The 16,627-nt window shown below is 42.3% G+C and overlaps 1 protein-coding gene across 4 annotated transcripts in view; it reads right to left on the bottom strand.

Moving 5' to 3' along the window:
* TENM4 (teneurin transmembrane protein 4) overlaps positions 1–16,627 on the bottom strand; it is a gene marked incomplete at its 5' end in the record, with an annotated part of 383,392 nt that overhangs the window by 20,205 nt on the left and 346,560 nt on the right. For all 4 annotated transcript variants that reach the window (XM_079707561.1, XM_079707562.1, XM_079707563.1 and 1 more), the window contains one exon: positions 6,591–6,763. In XM_079707561.1, coding sequence (XP_079563687.1) covers positions 6,591–6,763 — 173 coding nt within the window. The remainder of the gene's footprint in view (positions 1–6,590; positions 6,764–16,627) is intronic.

Raw genomic sequence — 16,627 nt, 5'->3', positions numbered from 1 at the left:
GGACTTTGACAGGACTGGGGGAAAGAGAGACTCCACTCTTGGAGGGAACACACTAAGTAGTGTGTGCATCAGGACCCAGGGGAAGGAGCAGTGATCCCGCAGGAGACTGAATCAGACCTACCTGCTAGCGTTGGAGGGTCTCCTGCAGAGGCAGTGGGTGGCTGTGTCTCACCGTGAGGACAAGGACACTGGCAGCAGAAGTTCTGGGAAGTACTCCTTGGTGTGAGTCCTCCCAGAGTCTGCCATTAGCCCCACCAAAGAGCCCGGGCAGGCTCCAGTGTTGGGTTGCCTCAGGCCAAACAACCAACAGGGAAGGAACCCAGCCCCACCCCTAAGCAGTCAAGTGGATTAAAGTTTTACTGAGCTCTGCCCACCAGAGCAACACCCAGCTCTACCCACCACCAGTCCCTCCCATCAGGAAACTTGCACAAGCCTCTTAGACAGCTTCATCCACCAGAGGGCAGACAGCAGAAGCAAGAAGAAATACAATCATGCACCCTGTGGAACAAAAACCACATTCACAGAAAGATAGACAAGATGAAAAGGCAAAGGGCTAGGTACCAGATGAAGGAACAAGATAAAACCCCAGAAAAACAACTAAATGAGGTAGAGATAGGCAACCTTCCAGAAAAAGAATTCAGAATAATGATAGTGAAGATGATCCAGGACCTCAGAAAAAGAATGGAGGCAAAGATTGAGAAGATGCCAGAAATGTTTAACAAAAACCTAGAAGAATTAAAGAACAAACAAACAGAGATGAACAATACAATAACTGAAATGAAAAATACACTAGGAGGAATCAACAGCAGAATAACTAAGGCAGAAAAAATGGATAAGTGACCTGGAAGAGAGAATGGTGGAATGAACTGCTGCAGAACAGAATAAAGAAAAAAGAATGAAAAGAAATGAAGACAGCCTAAGAGGCCTCTGGGACATTAAACACAACAACATTCGCATTATAGGGGTCCCAGAAGGAGGAGAGAGAGAAAGGACCCAAGACAATATTTGAAGAGATTATAGTCGAAAACTTCCCCAACATGGGAAAGGAAATAGCCACCCAAGTCCAGGAAGCGCAGAGAGTCCCATACAGGATAAACCCAAGGAGAAACACACCAAGACACACAGTAATCATATTGGCAAAAATTAAGGACAAAGAAAAATTATTGACAGCAGCAAGGGAAAAACGACAAACAATATACAAGGGAACTCCCATAAGGTTAACAGCTGATTTCTCAGCAGAAACTCTACAAGCGAAAAGGGAGTGGCATGACATATTTAAAGTGATGAAAGGCAAAATCCTACAACCAAGATTACTCTACCCAGCAAGGATCTCATTCAGATTCGACGGAGAAATCAAAAGCTTTACAGACAAGCAAGAGCTAAGAGAATTCAGCACCACCAAACCAGCTCTACAACAAATGCTGAAGGAACTTCTCTAAGTGGGAAACACAACAGAAGAAAAGGAAAACAAACCCAAAACAATTAAGAAAATGGTCATAGGAACATACATATAGGCAATTACCTTAAACGTGAATGGATTAAATGCTCCAACCAAAAGACACAAGCTCGCTGAATGGATACAAAAACAAGACCTATATATATGCTGTCTACAAGGGACCCACTTCAGACGTAGGGACACATACAGACTGAAAGTGAGGGGATGGAAAAAGATATTCCATGCAAATGGAAATCAAAAGAAAGCTGGAGTAGCAATACTCATATCAGACAAAATAGACTTTAAAATAAAGAATGCAACAAGAGACAAGGAAGGACACTACATAATGATCAAGGGATCAATCCAAGAAGAAGATATAACAATTATAAATATATATGCACCCAACATAGGAGCACCTCAATAGGAGCACCTCACATAAGGCAACTGCTAACAGCTCTAAAAGAGGAAATCAACAGTAACACAATAATAGTGGGGGACTTTAACACCTCACTTACACCAATGGACAGATCATCCAAACAGAAAATTAATAAGGAAACACAAGCTTTAAATGACACAATAGACCAGATAGATTTAATTGATATTTACAGGACATTCCATCCAAAAACAGCAGATTACACTTTCTTCTCAAGTGTGCACGGAACATTCTCCAGGATAGATCACATCTTGGGTCACAAATCAAGCCTCAGTAAATTTAAGAAAATTGAAATCATATCAAGTGTCTTCTCTGACCACAATGCTATGAGATTAGAAATCAATTATGGGGAAAAAAACCATAAAAACCAAAAACACATGCAGGCTAAACAATATGTTACTAAATAACCAAGAGATCACTGAAGAAATCAAAGAGGAAATAAAAAAATACCTAGAGACAAATGAAAATGAAAACACAATGATCAAAAACCTATGCGATGCAGCAAAAGCAGTTCTAAGAGGGAAGTTTATAGCAATAAATCCTACCTCAAGAAACAACAAACATCTCAAATAAACAATCTAACCTTACACCTAAAGGAACTAGAGAAAGAAGAACAAACAAAACCCAAAATTAGTAGAAGGAAAGAAATCATAAAGATCACAGCAGAAATTAATGAAATAGAAACAAAGAAAATAATAGCAAAGATCAATAAAACTAAAAGCTGGTTCTTTGAGAAGATAAACAAAATTGATTAACCATTAGCCAGACTCATCAAGAAAAATAGGGAGAGGACTCAAATCAATAAAATTAGAAATGAAAAAGGAGAAGTTACAACAGACACCGCAGAAATACAAAGCATCCTAAGAGACTACTACAAGCAACTCTATGCCAATAAAATGGACAACCTTGAAAAAATGGACAAATTCTTAGAAAGGTATAACCTTCCAAGACTGAACCAGGAAGAAATAGAAAATATGAACAGACAAATCACAAGTAATGAAATTGAAACTGTGATTAAAAATCTTTCAACAAACAAAAGTCCAGGACCAGATGGCTTCACAAGTAAATTCTATGAAACATTTAAAGAAGAGCTACCCATCCTTCTCAAACTCTTCCAAAAAATTGTGGAGGAAGGATCACTCCCAAACTCATTCTATGAGGCCACCATCACCCTGATACCAAACCAGACAGAGATACTACAAAAAAAGAAAATTACAGACCAATATCACTCATGAATATAGATGCAAAAATCCCCAACAAAATACTAGCAAACAGAATCCAACAGCACATTAAAAGGATCATACACCATGATCAAGTGGGATTTATCCCAGGGATGCAAGGATTGTTCAATATATGCATATCAATCAATGTGATAACACCATATTAAAAATTGAAGAAGTAAAACCATATGATCATCTCAGTAGATGCAGAAAAAGCTTTCGACAAAATTCAACACCCATTTATGATAAAAACTCTCCAGAAAGTAGGCATAGAGGGAAACTACCTCAACATAAGAAAGGCCATATATGACAAACCCACAGCAAACATCATTCTCAATGGTGAAAAACTGAAAGCATTTCATCTAAGATCAGGAACAAGACAAGGATGTCCACTCTCACCACTATTATTCAACATAGTTTTGGAAGTCCTAGCCACAGCAATCAGTGAAGAAAAAGAGATAAAAGGAATACAAATTGTAAAAAAAGAAGTAAAACTGTCACTGTTTGCAGATGACATGATACTATACATAGAGAATCCTACAGATGCCACCAGAAAACTACTAGAGCTAATCAATGAACGTGGTAAAGCTGCAAGATACAAAATTAATGGACAGAAATCTCTTGCATTCCTATACACTTATGATGAAAAACCTGAAAGAGAAATTAAAGAAACACTCCCATTTACCATTGCAACAAAAAGAATAAAATACCTAAGAGTAACCCTACCTAGGGAGACAAAAGACCTGTATGCAGAAAACGATAAGACACTGATGAAAGAAATTAAAAATGATACAAACAGATGGAGAGATATACCATGTTCTTGGATTGGAAGAATCAATATTGTGAAAATGACTATACGACCCAAAGCAATCTACAGATTCAATGCAATCCCTATCAAATTACCAATGGCATTTTTTATAGAACTAGAACAAAAAGTCTTAAAATTTGTATGGAGACACAAAAGACCCCGAATAGCCAAAGCAGTCTTGAGGGAAAAAAACGGAGTTGGAGGAATCAGACTCCCTGACTTCAGACTAAACTACAAAGCTACAGTAATCAAGACAATATGGTACTGGCACAAAAACAGAAATATAGATCAATGGAACAGGATAGAAAGCCCAGAGATAAACCCATGCACCTATGGTCAACTAAACTATGACAAAGGAGCAAGGATATATAATGGAGAAAAGACAGTCTCTTCAATAAGTGGTGCTGGGAAAACTGGACAGCTACATGTAAAAGAATGAAATTAGAACACTCCCTAACACCATACACAAAAATAAACTCAAAATGGATTAGAAACCTAAATGTAAGACTGAACACTATAAAACTCTTAGAGGAAAACAAAGGAAGAACACTCTTTAACATAAATCACAGCAAGATCTTTTCTGATCCGCCTCCTAGAGTAATGGAAATAAAAACAAAAATAAACAATTGGGACCTAATGAAACTTAAAAGCTTTTGCACAGCAAAGGAAACTACAAACAAGACGAAAAAACAACCCTCAGAATGGGAGAAATTATTTGCAAATGAATCAGTGGACAAAGGATTAATCTCCAAAATATATAAACAACTCATGCAGCTCAATATTAAAAAAACAAACAACCCAATCCAAAAATGGGCAGAAGACGTAAACAGACGTTTCTCCAAAGAAGACATACAGATGGCCAAGAAGCACATGAAAATCTGCTCAACATCACTAATTATTAGAGAAATGCAAATCAAAACTACAATGAGGTACCACCTCACACCAGTTAGAATGGGCATCATCAGAAAATCTACAAACAACAAATGCTGGAGAGGGTGTGGAGAAAGGGGAACCCTCTTGCACTGTTGGTGGGAATCTAAATTGATACAGCCACTATGGAGAACAGTATGGAAGTTCCTTAAAAAACTAAAAATAGAATTACCATATGACCCAGCAATCCCACTACTGGGCATATACCCAGAGAAAACCATAACTCAAAAAGACACATGCACCGCAATGTTCGTTGCAGCACTATTTACAATAGCCAGGACATGGAAGCAACCTAAGTGCCCATCGTCAGATGAATGGATAAAGAAGATGTGGTACATATGTACAAGGGAATATTACTCAGCCATAAAAAAGGAACGAAATTGGGTCATTTGTAGAGACGTGGATGGATCTAGAGACTGTCATATAGAGTGAAGTAAGTCAGAAAGAGAAAAACAAATACCGTATATTAACACATATATGTGGAACCTAGAAAAATGGTACAGATGAACTAGTTTGCAGGGCAGAAATAGAGACACAGATGTAGAGAACAAATGTATGGACACCAAGGGGGGAAAGTGGCGGGGGCGTGGGGGGGTGGTGTGATGAATTGGGAGATTGGGATTGACATGTCTACACTAATATGTATAAAATTGATAACTAATAAGAACCTGTTGTAAAAAATAAATAAATAAAATTCAAAAAAAATTGGAAATTGAAAGAGTAAAAAAAAAAAAAAAAAAGAAAAGAAATTGTCTGAGCAACACTAGGAAGCAGGAATTGTAATTCAGCCCCATTTCCCAGACCCAGAAACTGAGGATGGGAGAAGAGTGACTCCACCCAATTCACACAGGTTGGAGCTGGTACAGCAGGCACAGGGGTCCCAGTGTGTCTGCCCCAGAACTGTTGCTCTTTGCACTGCCCTGCGCCATTCAACGTGGCTTCAACTTGCTTTCTTTTCCCAGAGTAGAAACTTGAGGGCCATGGTGATGGGGTGGCAGAGTTAGGACTAGAATTTGGGACTCTGACTCCCAGGCCAAGGCTGTTTTTACTACTTTGTGTCAAAGCTTTTGGGAGTATGAAAAGCTATCTGGAGGCTGGGGAAAAACATCAAGCAAGGCTTTCCCTAGTGATGGCTTCTTTTTTCTCATGCTTACTAAGTCCAACAAAGCTGCAAGCTCCATTTTGGGTCCCCAGGGCCCATGAGAACAATTGAGGCAGACAGTTCACAGCGAGGTTTCATCCTTGTGATTTATCTGAAGCTAAAAGATCAACTCATATCAGGGATTATTTGATGGACACAGAGAAGGGTCTCTTCTCTATAGAATCCTAGGAGAGTAACAAAGCGCTCTCACCTGAGATTCAGGGAGGCCTTCTCCACGCCCAAATCCCTTTCATAATTAGGTGTAATTATTCTTGTCCTTTGTCCTCATCTGCACCAGAGTGAGAGTCAGTCTTTAATCCGGGAGCCATTAGAATGGCAGAATAGCAAGGTCACTTGGATTAGCAGCTAATGGATTCTCTACCCTTTGTTCTGCTGATAATGGAATGAGACAATGAAATATTACTCTGAAGCTTGAGGGAGAGAATTTACAGGGCTCAGTCTGGTGTGTTTTGCAAATTAGGTGGCAATACAGAGAGAAACCAGTTGTTATGCTTTCCTGCTCTTGGGCAGCTGCAGTAGCAGCTTCTTTCTTGTGTCATCCTCTTTCAAAGGGGTCTCCCCACCCCATGGTCTCCAAGACCCCAACCCCCCACCTGGCTTACCTTGCAGCAGTGTATAGAAGGCACCTGAGGCAGACAGGTTGGTGGTTATGGTAACATCATCCTTGCTGGATGTCTCTACCCGGACATGCACTGAGCTGTCTGTATCACTTCGGAAACTGCTCACCTGGCCAGTAGGGAAGGTCACATTGGTCAGGCGCCCAAAGCTGTCGTACCTGAAAACCAAGGGGTGGCTCTGAGTAACAGAAATATAATTGGGCCATTGCTGGAACTTGGCATGTTCTACCTTATGCCATGGTTTTGCATGTTCTGCTTTTCTTTCTGGTCAGATACATTTCCACGTCTCCTGCATCTCCTTGGATACCACTCCACCCGCTGATATTCAACTGTAGGCAAACAACTTACCTCTCTGAATCTTCCTTTCCTAATTCCGTAGAGTGGAGATGATAACCCCTGCCCTACCCACCACCCAGGATTCCTGTGAGCAAGATGTGGAGGTGCCCTGTCACTATGTCACCCATGAAGGGTGAGATGATGTTGCCCATTTGAGATGGATGACCCAGAGTCTTAGAGCTGGGTGACTCCCAGAGGCGAGCAGTCAAACTGATTGCTTGAATACTGGCTCAACCACCACACTCCCCCCCGCCCCCAAGAACTGTAGGTTTCTTCTGAACAGCACTGGAGATAACCCTAACCCTAATCCAGGAAGCTACAGATCCTGGGAAAAGGGGACTTTGAATTCCTACCAGGATTCTGCTGCCACACAAGCAGGCTAGACAGATGGGCTCTAGCAACCCCTTCACATCTAGGTTTCACATCTGGCACCAAGCAGCTATGTATCTGTGGCACTCAAAACTCACAGCTTCACTCTGGTGTGGTCTTTCTGAAGCATCATAATTGAACCTTAATTCTCTTTCCCATTCTCCTGATGAGACTAAAAGAAATACCTAAAATTATTCACCACCTACAATATGGCGTTCATATTGTTCAGGTATGGTGCTAGTCACACAATGTTCATACATTCTTTCATTTAATCTTCACAACTAGTCTAAAAGGTACATATTAGCTCCTTTTTGGAGGAGGCTCAGAAAAGTGAGGTCACCTGCTCAAGGTCACACAGCTAAGTGTGACAGAGTCGGAATTCAAACTCAGCTCTGTCTGCTTCCAAGCCACCACTTGATTCTCTGTCTTCAGGGAGCATTTCCGTACTGTCTATTTGCAAGTATCCATCGCGTGGGCTCTCTTACCTGCTGCAGAGTAATTGGGAGATAGCAGGGAGCGGGCTACTAACATTTCGTAATTACGGGAGGCTGAAGTGTAAAAAGGTAGGTTTTAAAGAGCCTTTTTGCCCTTGCATGCGAATGGGGAAAAAGTTCTTCGCCCAGATGCCAGTATTTCTGACTTCTACTCAGGCTCAAGCTTATAGCGTGGGTTCAGCTGTATACGTCTCCCTCATGTACTCTGGGTCTCCCACTGGACTTTTTTTCCTGCTTGGCTTTTAATACTGGGGTAAAACTGTCCTCTTGGCCCCTGAGGGTTTTAACCATGGTGAAATGAAAGGCCTGAAAGTTCAATTCCATCCTTGTTCTTCTTGTGATTGCCTTCAGCTGGGCCTGGCTTCCTGATGGGATGCTGGGGTCCCACAGCTTCTATGGTTTCAGGTGAGACTTGGTAGGTGAGACTAGGTAGGCCTTTGCTGAGCAATTTTCTGTTCAAGGTCAGATTTGAATGCTGCATGGATTCTGCCACCTGCCAACTCTTTCTGTCCCTGTGGCTGGTACTGATCACAGCACGCTTCACACCAAATGGTAATAGTCCCTGGTGCGGTCTGCCACAGAGGAGGTGTTGGTGAAGGTCTTTGGAATGAATTGCCCCAGTCCTTGACCTGAGACCGACTCTGGGGGAAGGGCCAAGGGGCTCTGGGAGAGTTGAATCTTTGGTGCTGAGGCCTAAGGAAGAGGAATGGAAGCCCTTTCCAAGATGGTAAGAAAAGCAGGGGTCTCGACCACATACGTCAGGCCCGAGCTTGGTGGGGCAAGGCTGTGGAGCTGTATCAGTCCTTTGGGTTCTCTTAGAGGCAGTTAAGGGGTTTGGAAACCTGTTTCCTGTCATGATTTCTCATTTTTCTTCCTTTGTACTGAATCAGGTTGTTATAAGGAAAGGTCAGTCTGGCTTAACGGAGGGTGGTGGTGTGACTTGACCTGGACTGGAGGGTTAAAGGTACAGAGTGCCCCTCAGAGCCGGGTGAGGGAGTGACTCTGAGAGATTGCTGCAGGAAGGAGGGCACGTCTTGGGGTAAAGATCTGGAATGTCTGTCTTGAGGCCTCTCTCATCTGGAGAAGCTCACAGTTCTGCTCCCTTAAACTCTGGGAGAGGCTGGTGTCCTTTTTAACCCTTCATGGCTGATGGAAATTTGAACAGGAAGGAATTTCACAAAAATGTTTACAGTGGCTATCTCTGGGAGGTAGAATTACAGGTGATTTTAGTTACTTATTTATATGCATTTTATATTCCCAAGATTTTTTATAATTAACATGGATTATTTTCATAATCATTAAAGTGCTGTGACAACCCAAGTAATGCCTCATAAGCATGGCCACCTTGGGGAAGAGGACTTTTAAAATTACTGGCATTTATAGAAGCATCTCATTTATAGGACATCTGCTAATATCAACCTCTAGGCCTTTTCAGTAAAATATTACTAGGGCATCCCAAATTTCTGAGCCAAAAATCAAGACCCTCCAAAACTGGCTCTGCCCTGGTCACCTTAACTGTATCTGTGGTCTGTGAGTAAGCTGAGTGCTGTCAGATCCCAAGTCATCTTTGACATCAACTGGAAGACCCATTTCAGTCCAACAGTTTCATGGGATGAGTATGCTGTTCTAGTCTGGTTCTTTGAACACCTGTGATCCATGTACACACTCTTTATTAATCTAATTTCCTGACCTAACTGGATAAAAAAGATTTTATTATACCATGCAAGATACTTAAAATGGAGTTTCGGAGTCTTACAAATAAGACTTAATAGATTTTTAATTAGGGCTCAGATGTCGGCTCGATACTACTTCTATCAAGGCCTTGCTCAAATGCCACCTCATAAAGCCCTCCCTGGTCTCCCCAGCTCTTCTTCTCCCAGTTATACTCTGGCACAGCTCTATCACAGAATGTGTCCCCTGCATTATAAGAGCTGACGTACAACTTGTCTCTTACTTTGGCCTCGGAGTGCCTGAGTCAGGACAGGGTCGTGGAGTCAGACAGCTAGACTGGGGATCTGGATTCCACCACCCTGGAGGTCTGGCCGTTAGTTCATCTCAGCTTCCCCAGCATGGGGACTGGTAGAGAGAAGATGGGCAGGGAATGTTGGCTGAATGAATAAACGAATGCATGATTGGACATGTGAGGCCTCTTTCCTGCTCTGTGGGAGAAGACAGACTGTCATTCATTCACACGCTACCCCCTGCAGGACCTGACAGAAGCCTGACACACAGTAGGTCCCTGATAAACATCTGCTGAATGCACAAATAGAGAAACAACCACCTTCACTAAACGATACTTTAGCAATCTCCGTAGGCATCTCCCCAGAGTTTTAGTCTCCAAGATAGAAAGAGGCTTTACATAAAGGCAGACAATCGTAATTATTATTGAAGGTGGCCTGCAATACATAATTAAATTGAGCCTGAAGACGATACAATGAAAAGGCCCCATGCTTTCAAGATCTGCTTTTATTTTATATGAGATGGCCAAAAACAGTAATTTCCATTTCTCACATTTTCCATTAGAAGGACTGAATGTCTTAATTAAATGAACATCCAACAGAACAGCCAATTTATAGAATTTTCTTGTCTCTTATTCATTCATTTCAGCACTTCCTGGAGCTTGAGAAATGCCACTGGATCTGTCTGCCGCCTGATCAATACCTGTGATTATGCCATCAGAACGCTGCTGCTTCTGCCTCTGCAGGGAGGAGCTGGAGCTGCCCATCCTCTGGACCTTGACCTCTGTCCTGTGGCCCCCTTGGTGGGGCCCTTTCTCTTCCTGCTACAGAGCTGCTAAGGGAAAGGATGTTGGTACTCCCTAACAGGGTGTTGGGGACAGGTCTCTGTCTGCACTCCCTAGATTACAAGTGGCTGCCTCAAACCCTGGCCCCATGAGGGAAAACTTCCGGACAATGGCTTAGATATGTCTGTTGCAGCTTTACTTAAATTACTGGCTAATTTTCTTCCTTTCTGTTGAAGAGGAACAGAAGGAACATGTTGGTGTGGGAAGGTCCTTGGAGCCAGGTGGTCTAGGCTTTGAATCCAGGCTCTACACTTGCTAGCAATGCAACACTAGAGGGTGGGCACTCAGTTCCGGTTTTCTGCTAACCATCCAACTGCTACCACAAATGATGCTATTTCAGGTAGGTTATATAACATAACCTGGTGTGCTTCTGTTTTCTCCTCTATAAAACGAGGGTAATAATACCTGTCTCAGAGAGATATTTGAAGATCAAACACGGTAACATATTTAAATGCAAATTCCTTCCAGGGCCTGCAAGGACCCCATGAGACTGCCCTCACTAGACTATCAACTCCCTGAAGGAAGCGAATTTGTTCAGTCACTGGTGTATCCCCAGAATTTAGGAGAGTGCCCAGCATACAGTAGATGCTCAGTAATGTGAATGAGTGTTGGTTGAATGATCTGTTCTTTCCTGCCTCTTTCTGATTTCACCTTGAACCCTATTCCTTCCTACTTCCTCTGTTCCATTACGTTTGCTTCTGTTCTCCAAACACACTGAGTTCAAACCAGGCTTGGGGTGCTCACACTGACTGTTCCCTTTGCTGGGAATGCTCTTCCCTCCAATCTTAGTAGGGCTAGTTCCTTTAATTACTCATGTTTTAGTTCAAAAGTTATTCCAGCAAGGACTTCCCTGATCACCCTTTCTTTTTTTTTTTCTTTTGCGGTATGCGGGCCTCTCACTGTTGTGGCCTCTCCCGTTGCGAGCACAGGCTCCGGACGCGCAGGCCCAGCGGCCATGGCCCACGGGCCCAGCCGCTCCATGGTACGTGGGATCCTCCCAGACCGGGGCACGAACTCGCGTCCCCTACATCGGCAGGCGGACTCTCAACCACTGCGCCACCAGGGAAGCCCCTGATCACCCTTTCTGATGGGTCCTCCCATCTTTATCACATTATCTTATTTTACTGTTTTCACTTATCATCTTGTTTATTTGTTTACTTGACTGTTGTCTCTCATTTCCCACTAGAATAGAAGCTCCATGAGGACAGGGACCTTGTTTGCATTCTTACTGCCTAAAGCAGGACCCAGCATATAAAAGGTACTCAAAACATAATTCTTGGATGAATGAATGAATAAATGAATAAATAAATAAATAGTAGATATTATTGTTGTTTTTTCAAGACCTGGGATGAGAATAACTAAGAACTCCATCCCTATTTCCTCTCACTTTCCATATGAGGAAGGGAAAATTCATTAATATTCATAGAGTACATTTTAGGTACTGAGCACTGTGCTCACAACCATGTTTGAAAGTGGGCATTATTATCATCATTTCACAATTGGTGAAGCTGAGGCTCGGAAAGGATAAGTAACTTGAGTAAGATCACACAGCTAACAGAGGAATATAGATTCTGTCAGGTCTGTCTGACCTTAAAGTCTGTGTTCTTTCATCAGGCTTCCAATAAAGATGGTGCCATTTCAAATCAAAGCCTTTCTGTTCAACTATGTTAAAGAAAAAATTGGGTTTGGAAATCTCAAGTTGGGTCAAGAAGACTGACAGTTTTCTCTTCAAGATGCTTTGCTTTGCTACCATTACAGTTGACTTTGCAGTGATGCTGAGCCCCATCTGGGGGTATGATGGAGATGACCAGGTGATTGGCTTTTTACTATTGCTTTTCACTGACTTTTCTTCACTCATTTTCCCAAAGCATCTTTGGAGCATGAGGAAAGAACACACATAAAAGATTCACAGAGTGGCTGTGAACTTGGCTCTCAGAAGAGGACCACTAAAGGGTATCTTCACATACACTGCAAAGCTTTCTTCTTCACACTCAATACTTCACATCTCGAGCCATTTTACTATGCATGGCTGGTGAGGAAAATGCCACATTGCCTCTCTGATACTAAACTTTTGCTGATCAGGGACTTTTTAGTTGAAAATAAAGATTTGGTTTTTACGACTTTCGTCTATGACTGTTTCAGACAACACCATCATCAACAAGAGGAAATGTCCACTGTAACCTCTGTGAATAATTAGAGTTCACAGCCCATGCACACCAACAGTTCCCTTGACCCCAGGTCACTACAAGAGATTGGCATCACTAAACCATTTGCAGCTACTCCAACACTGCAGCAGAGCCAGGCTACTTGTTGGCTTCTGCAATACAAATTTGTCCTTCCTGCCCATTTCCCATAGAACTAAGTCCCAACAATGAATTGTAGTCTTCAGGATTTCTAAGATCTGGTCCACCCTATCACTTCAGGTCTTAGCTCTCACTGATGTTACCCTTGAGGTCATGCATCTGATGGTAAGTGCTTAGGATTCAGGTAGATCTGAGATTGAACCCTGGCTCTGCCACTTATGTGTACAATGTCACAGAGCCAGTCAATGTCTGTGCTGTTTATACTCTGTTCCCTCCTCAGATCCATTCTCTGCCCTTCTCTGTGCTCAGAGGGGCTGACCCCTGCAGACTGCATCCCTGGGGCCCCTTGATGGCTTGTTTCTGGTTGGGTTCAGTCAATGGCAGGAAATGGCAAGAGACTGGAGGTCAAAAGGAGCCGAGTTTTCCCTACTCTCCATGTCCTTTGGTGCCATATTTCTAACAGTGGGTGCATCCACCCACAATTACAGCTTCTACCAGATGCCTCCTCCTTCATGGTTACAGCTCCCACTGGGCTTTAGTAAGTAACAATATCGTATTCCTTCCCTGCCTTGCCCTTCAGCCCGAGGGTTGGTAATAGTTGGTTCACTGTTTTTAGTGCCTGGATGCCTCACTGTCCTTTCTTGGTTCCCTTATCCCTGCCTATACCTCTAATAACACTTCTTCATTGGAAAGATATTTTTGCTGGATATAGAATTCTAGGTTGACAGATTTCTTTTTTTCTTTCAGCATTTCTGTTTTCTAGTTTGTATGGTTTCTGATGAGAAGTCTGCTGTGATTCTTTTCTTTGCTCCTCTGTAAAAAATGCCTTTTGGGGGGCTGCTTTCAAGATTTTCTCTTTTTCTTTTGTACTCAGCAGTTTGAATATGATATGCATAGATCTATGTGTGTATAGTGTGTGTGTTTATTCTGCTTGGTGTTTTCTGAGATTTTGGGTCTGTGGTTTGATGTCTATCATTACATACAGATAATTCTCAACCATTATTTCCCCAAATGGTTCTTCTGCCTTGTTCTTTCTCTCTTCTTCTGGAATTCCAATTACATGTATATTAGAGCAGTTGATGTTCCCCAGTTCTTGGTGCCCTTTTTCATTCTTTTTTTCTCTTTGTGTTTCAGTTTGGATAATTTCTATTGACCTATCTACTTTCCTCAGCTGTGTCAAGTTTACTGATAAGCCCATCAAAGGCAGTCTTCACTTCTGTAACTGTGTTTTTCATTTCTAGCATTTCCAATCAATTCTCTCTTTTAGTTTTCATTTCTCTGCTGAAATTATCCACCTGATGTTGCATGTTGTTCACCTTTTCCATTAGCACCTTTAACATAATTTTTGGTTACTTTAAATTCCTGAAAGATAGTTTCAACATCTGTGTCATATCTGAGTGTGGTTTTGATGATTACTTTGTCTGTTGGGAGTGTATTGCTTTTTCTTGCCTTTTTGTATGTTCAGTTGAAAGTGTGACATCTTGAGTAACACAGTAGACACTGAGGTAATAGATTTGGGGTATGAGTGTGAGTTTCCTTCTGCTCAAACTTTAGTGAGAGAGTTTAAGTTAATTTAGTTAGGATTTGGGCTGGCTTTGAAATTTGTTACTTCTATGCTTAAGCTTAGTGCATCACAGGCTTTACATTCCTCCAGCAATACCTTGTGTTTAGGATGTGAAACTGGTTTGCCAGAGGGTTTTCTTTCAATGTGTCTATTCTATTCTCAGTTTTAGGTCCCCTATTTGTGCGGGGCCTTAGAAAGGTCTCTTTTTAGGCTCTTGTATCTCTTTCCCAGTAGTAGTCTGCTTTTCATTGTTATGTTTAGCTTTTTAGCTAGCGGTGGTGGTTGGTGAGCTTGAGAGAATTCTCTTTTGTTCTGATTAAGCCTCAATCTTATATTTACATGTGTCCCTGAGTCTCAGGAGTGTGGCCTCTTCAGTGCTCCTGCCCCTTTCAGGCTGTCAGTCTGGGCCCATTACATATTCCTGCTCCTCTTCCAGCAGTAGTTAGAAATTTTTTTTCTTCCTTCATTCAGCTGCAATGGTTTTCCACCAGTACCTAAGCAGAATAGTGTTTGTTGCCCTCCTCTCCACAGATTAAGCCTTTTATTCCATGTGGGAGATCAGGTGAGAGGGGTCTGGGTGGAGCAGGCAGAAATTTGTGCCCCTCCCTCAGCAGTTGCTGTACCCCTCCCCCAGGTCTACCACAAGGGATATTTTCTTACATCTTTCCCTAGTCTTTTCTGTGAGTACCGAGTGGGGTTTGTGGAGAAAAGTTCTAGAGGATGTGGACTCTCCCAATTTCTGCAGTCTCCAAGGGCTTCATACTCTCTTGCCAGTACACACTGAGCCTTTATAGATTCACCAAGCTGAACTTTTCCTCCCAGGGACTGGTTGCAGCTACCAGGTAAGCAAATGCTCACATCTTGTCTGTGATGTGACACTCTGTCTCTCCTTGGATTTGGCCACGTGGTTGCCCTGTGACTTCAGAGAAGGAGTTCAAGGAAAACTCATGAATTTGCCATTTGTTTGGCCTATTTTCATTGTAAGGTTGGGAACAATGCTCTTTCTAGCTCTTACATCCTCAAGCAGAAACTGGAAGCCAAGTCTCTTCATTGGAACCATTTGAACTGAATTCAGTTTCCCACTGGGAGCACAGATAGTGCTGGAGCTGCGATGTAAACCTAGTATTTTTCTCACTACAGCATATTTTTTTCTTCTCTTTATTATCCCCCTTCTCTCCTGAATGTAAATTTCATTCATAAAATAGTTATTGAGCACCTACTAGGTGGCAAGCCCCAACCTTGTACAGAGATACATTAGTTAGGGTCTCAGAGTAGCTAGCTCGAGCATAAGGATGACAGGGGCTGTCACAGGGCACCATGGGATGCCAGAGCCACTCCCCCCTACGAAACTTACTCATGCCTAACCAGCAAGACAATTTTGGAACCCGCCTCAGCTCATCAGGCCATTTTCTTAGTCACCAAATGCCATCTGCCCAGGAGCCCAAGCCTGAAATTAATGATGCCACATGCTGGAGATGAAGAAGGCATTCCAGACCCCTTTGAGTTTCCTACCAGCAGACCTGTGGGCTGAGGGAAGAAAAGTAACCTTGATTCCCCAGAATTATAAACTCTTAAGTCAAGTTGTTCTAAAGTATGTGGTGTTTATGTTAGATGTATTAATCTGTTGAGAGGATCGATAAAGACCACTTGAAACTTGCTTCAGTAATAGCCCATGTAACAGGCAAGCCTGGGATGATTTTTTAAAAAAAGAATATTAGAGCATTTGGGTTTGGAATCCATTAAGCTGCCTCATGGAGCTAAAAGTGGGAAATTCACTGGAGCAATGTGCACTGGCAAAATCTGTCCAAATCTGTGCTGAGAATTACCATAATGATAATGATATCAGACCGTTACTTCTTGGGAGCATCATAGGTTTGCAAAGTATTTTCACTTTCAGTATTTATTTAGTTTTTTGATCCCCATAATGGCCCTGAAATGGAGTAGATCAGGTGTTATTTCTGTCTGGTTGAGACTTGGGTCTGGAAGCCAGTCTGCCCCTGAATCACATGGCAAACATCCAGTGAAAACAGGTATCTGGTATCCTTGCTATGTTCACAACCTGATCTGAATCATTTTTCCTTGACCCACTCTGCATGTCTTTTTCCAGCCCATTTTTGATATTCTCAAGGACCTAACCCCTTTCCTAGTTCATA

The sequence above is a fragment of the Hyperoodon ampullatus genome (assembly GCF_949752795.1).
Source record: "Hyperoodon ampullatus genome assembly, chromosome: 7".
Lineage (NCBI taxonomy): Eukaryota > Metazoa > Chordata > Mammalia > Artiodactyla > Ziphiidae > Hyperoodon > Hyperoodon ampullatus.
Note: the sequence above shows the minus strand (reverse complement) of the source record. Positions and strands in the feature narration are given on the sequence as shown.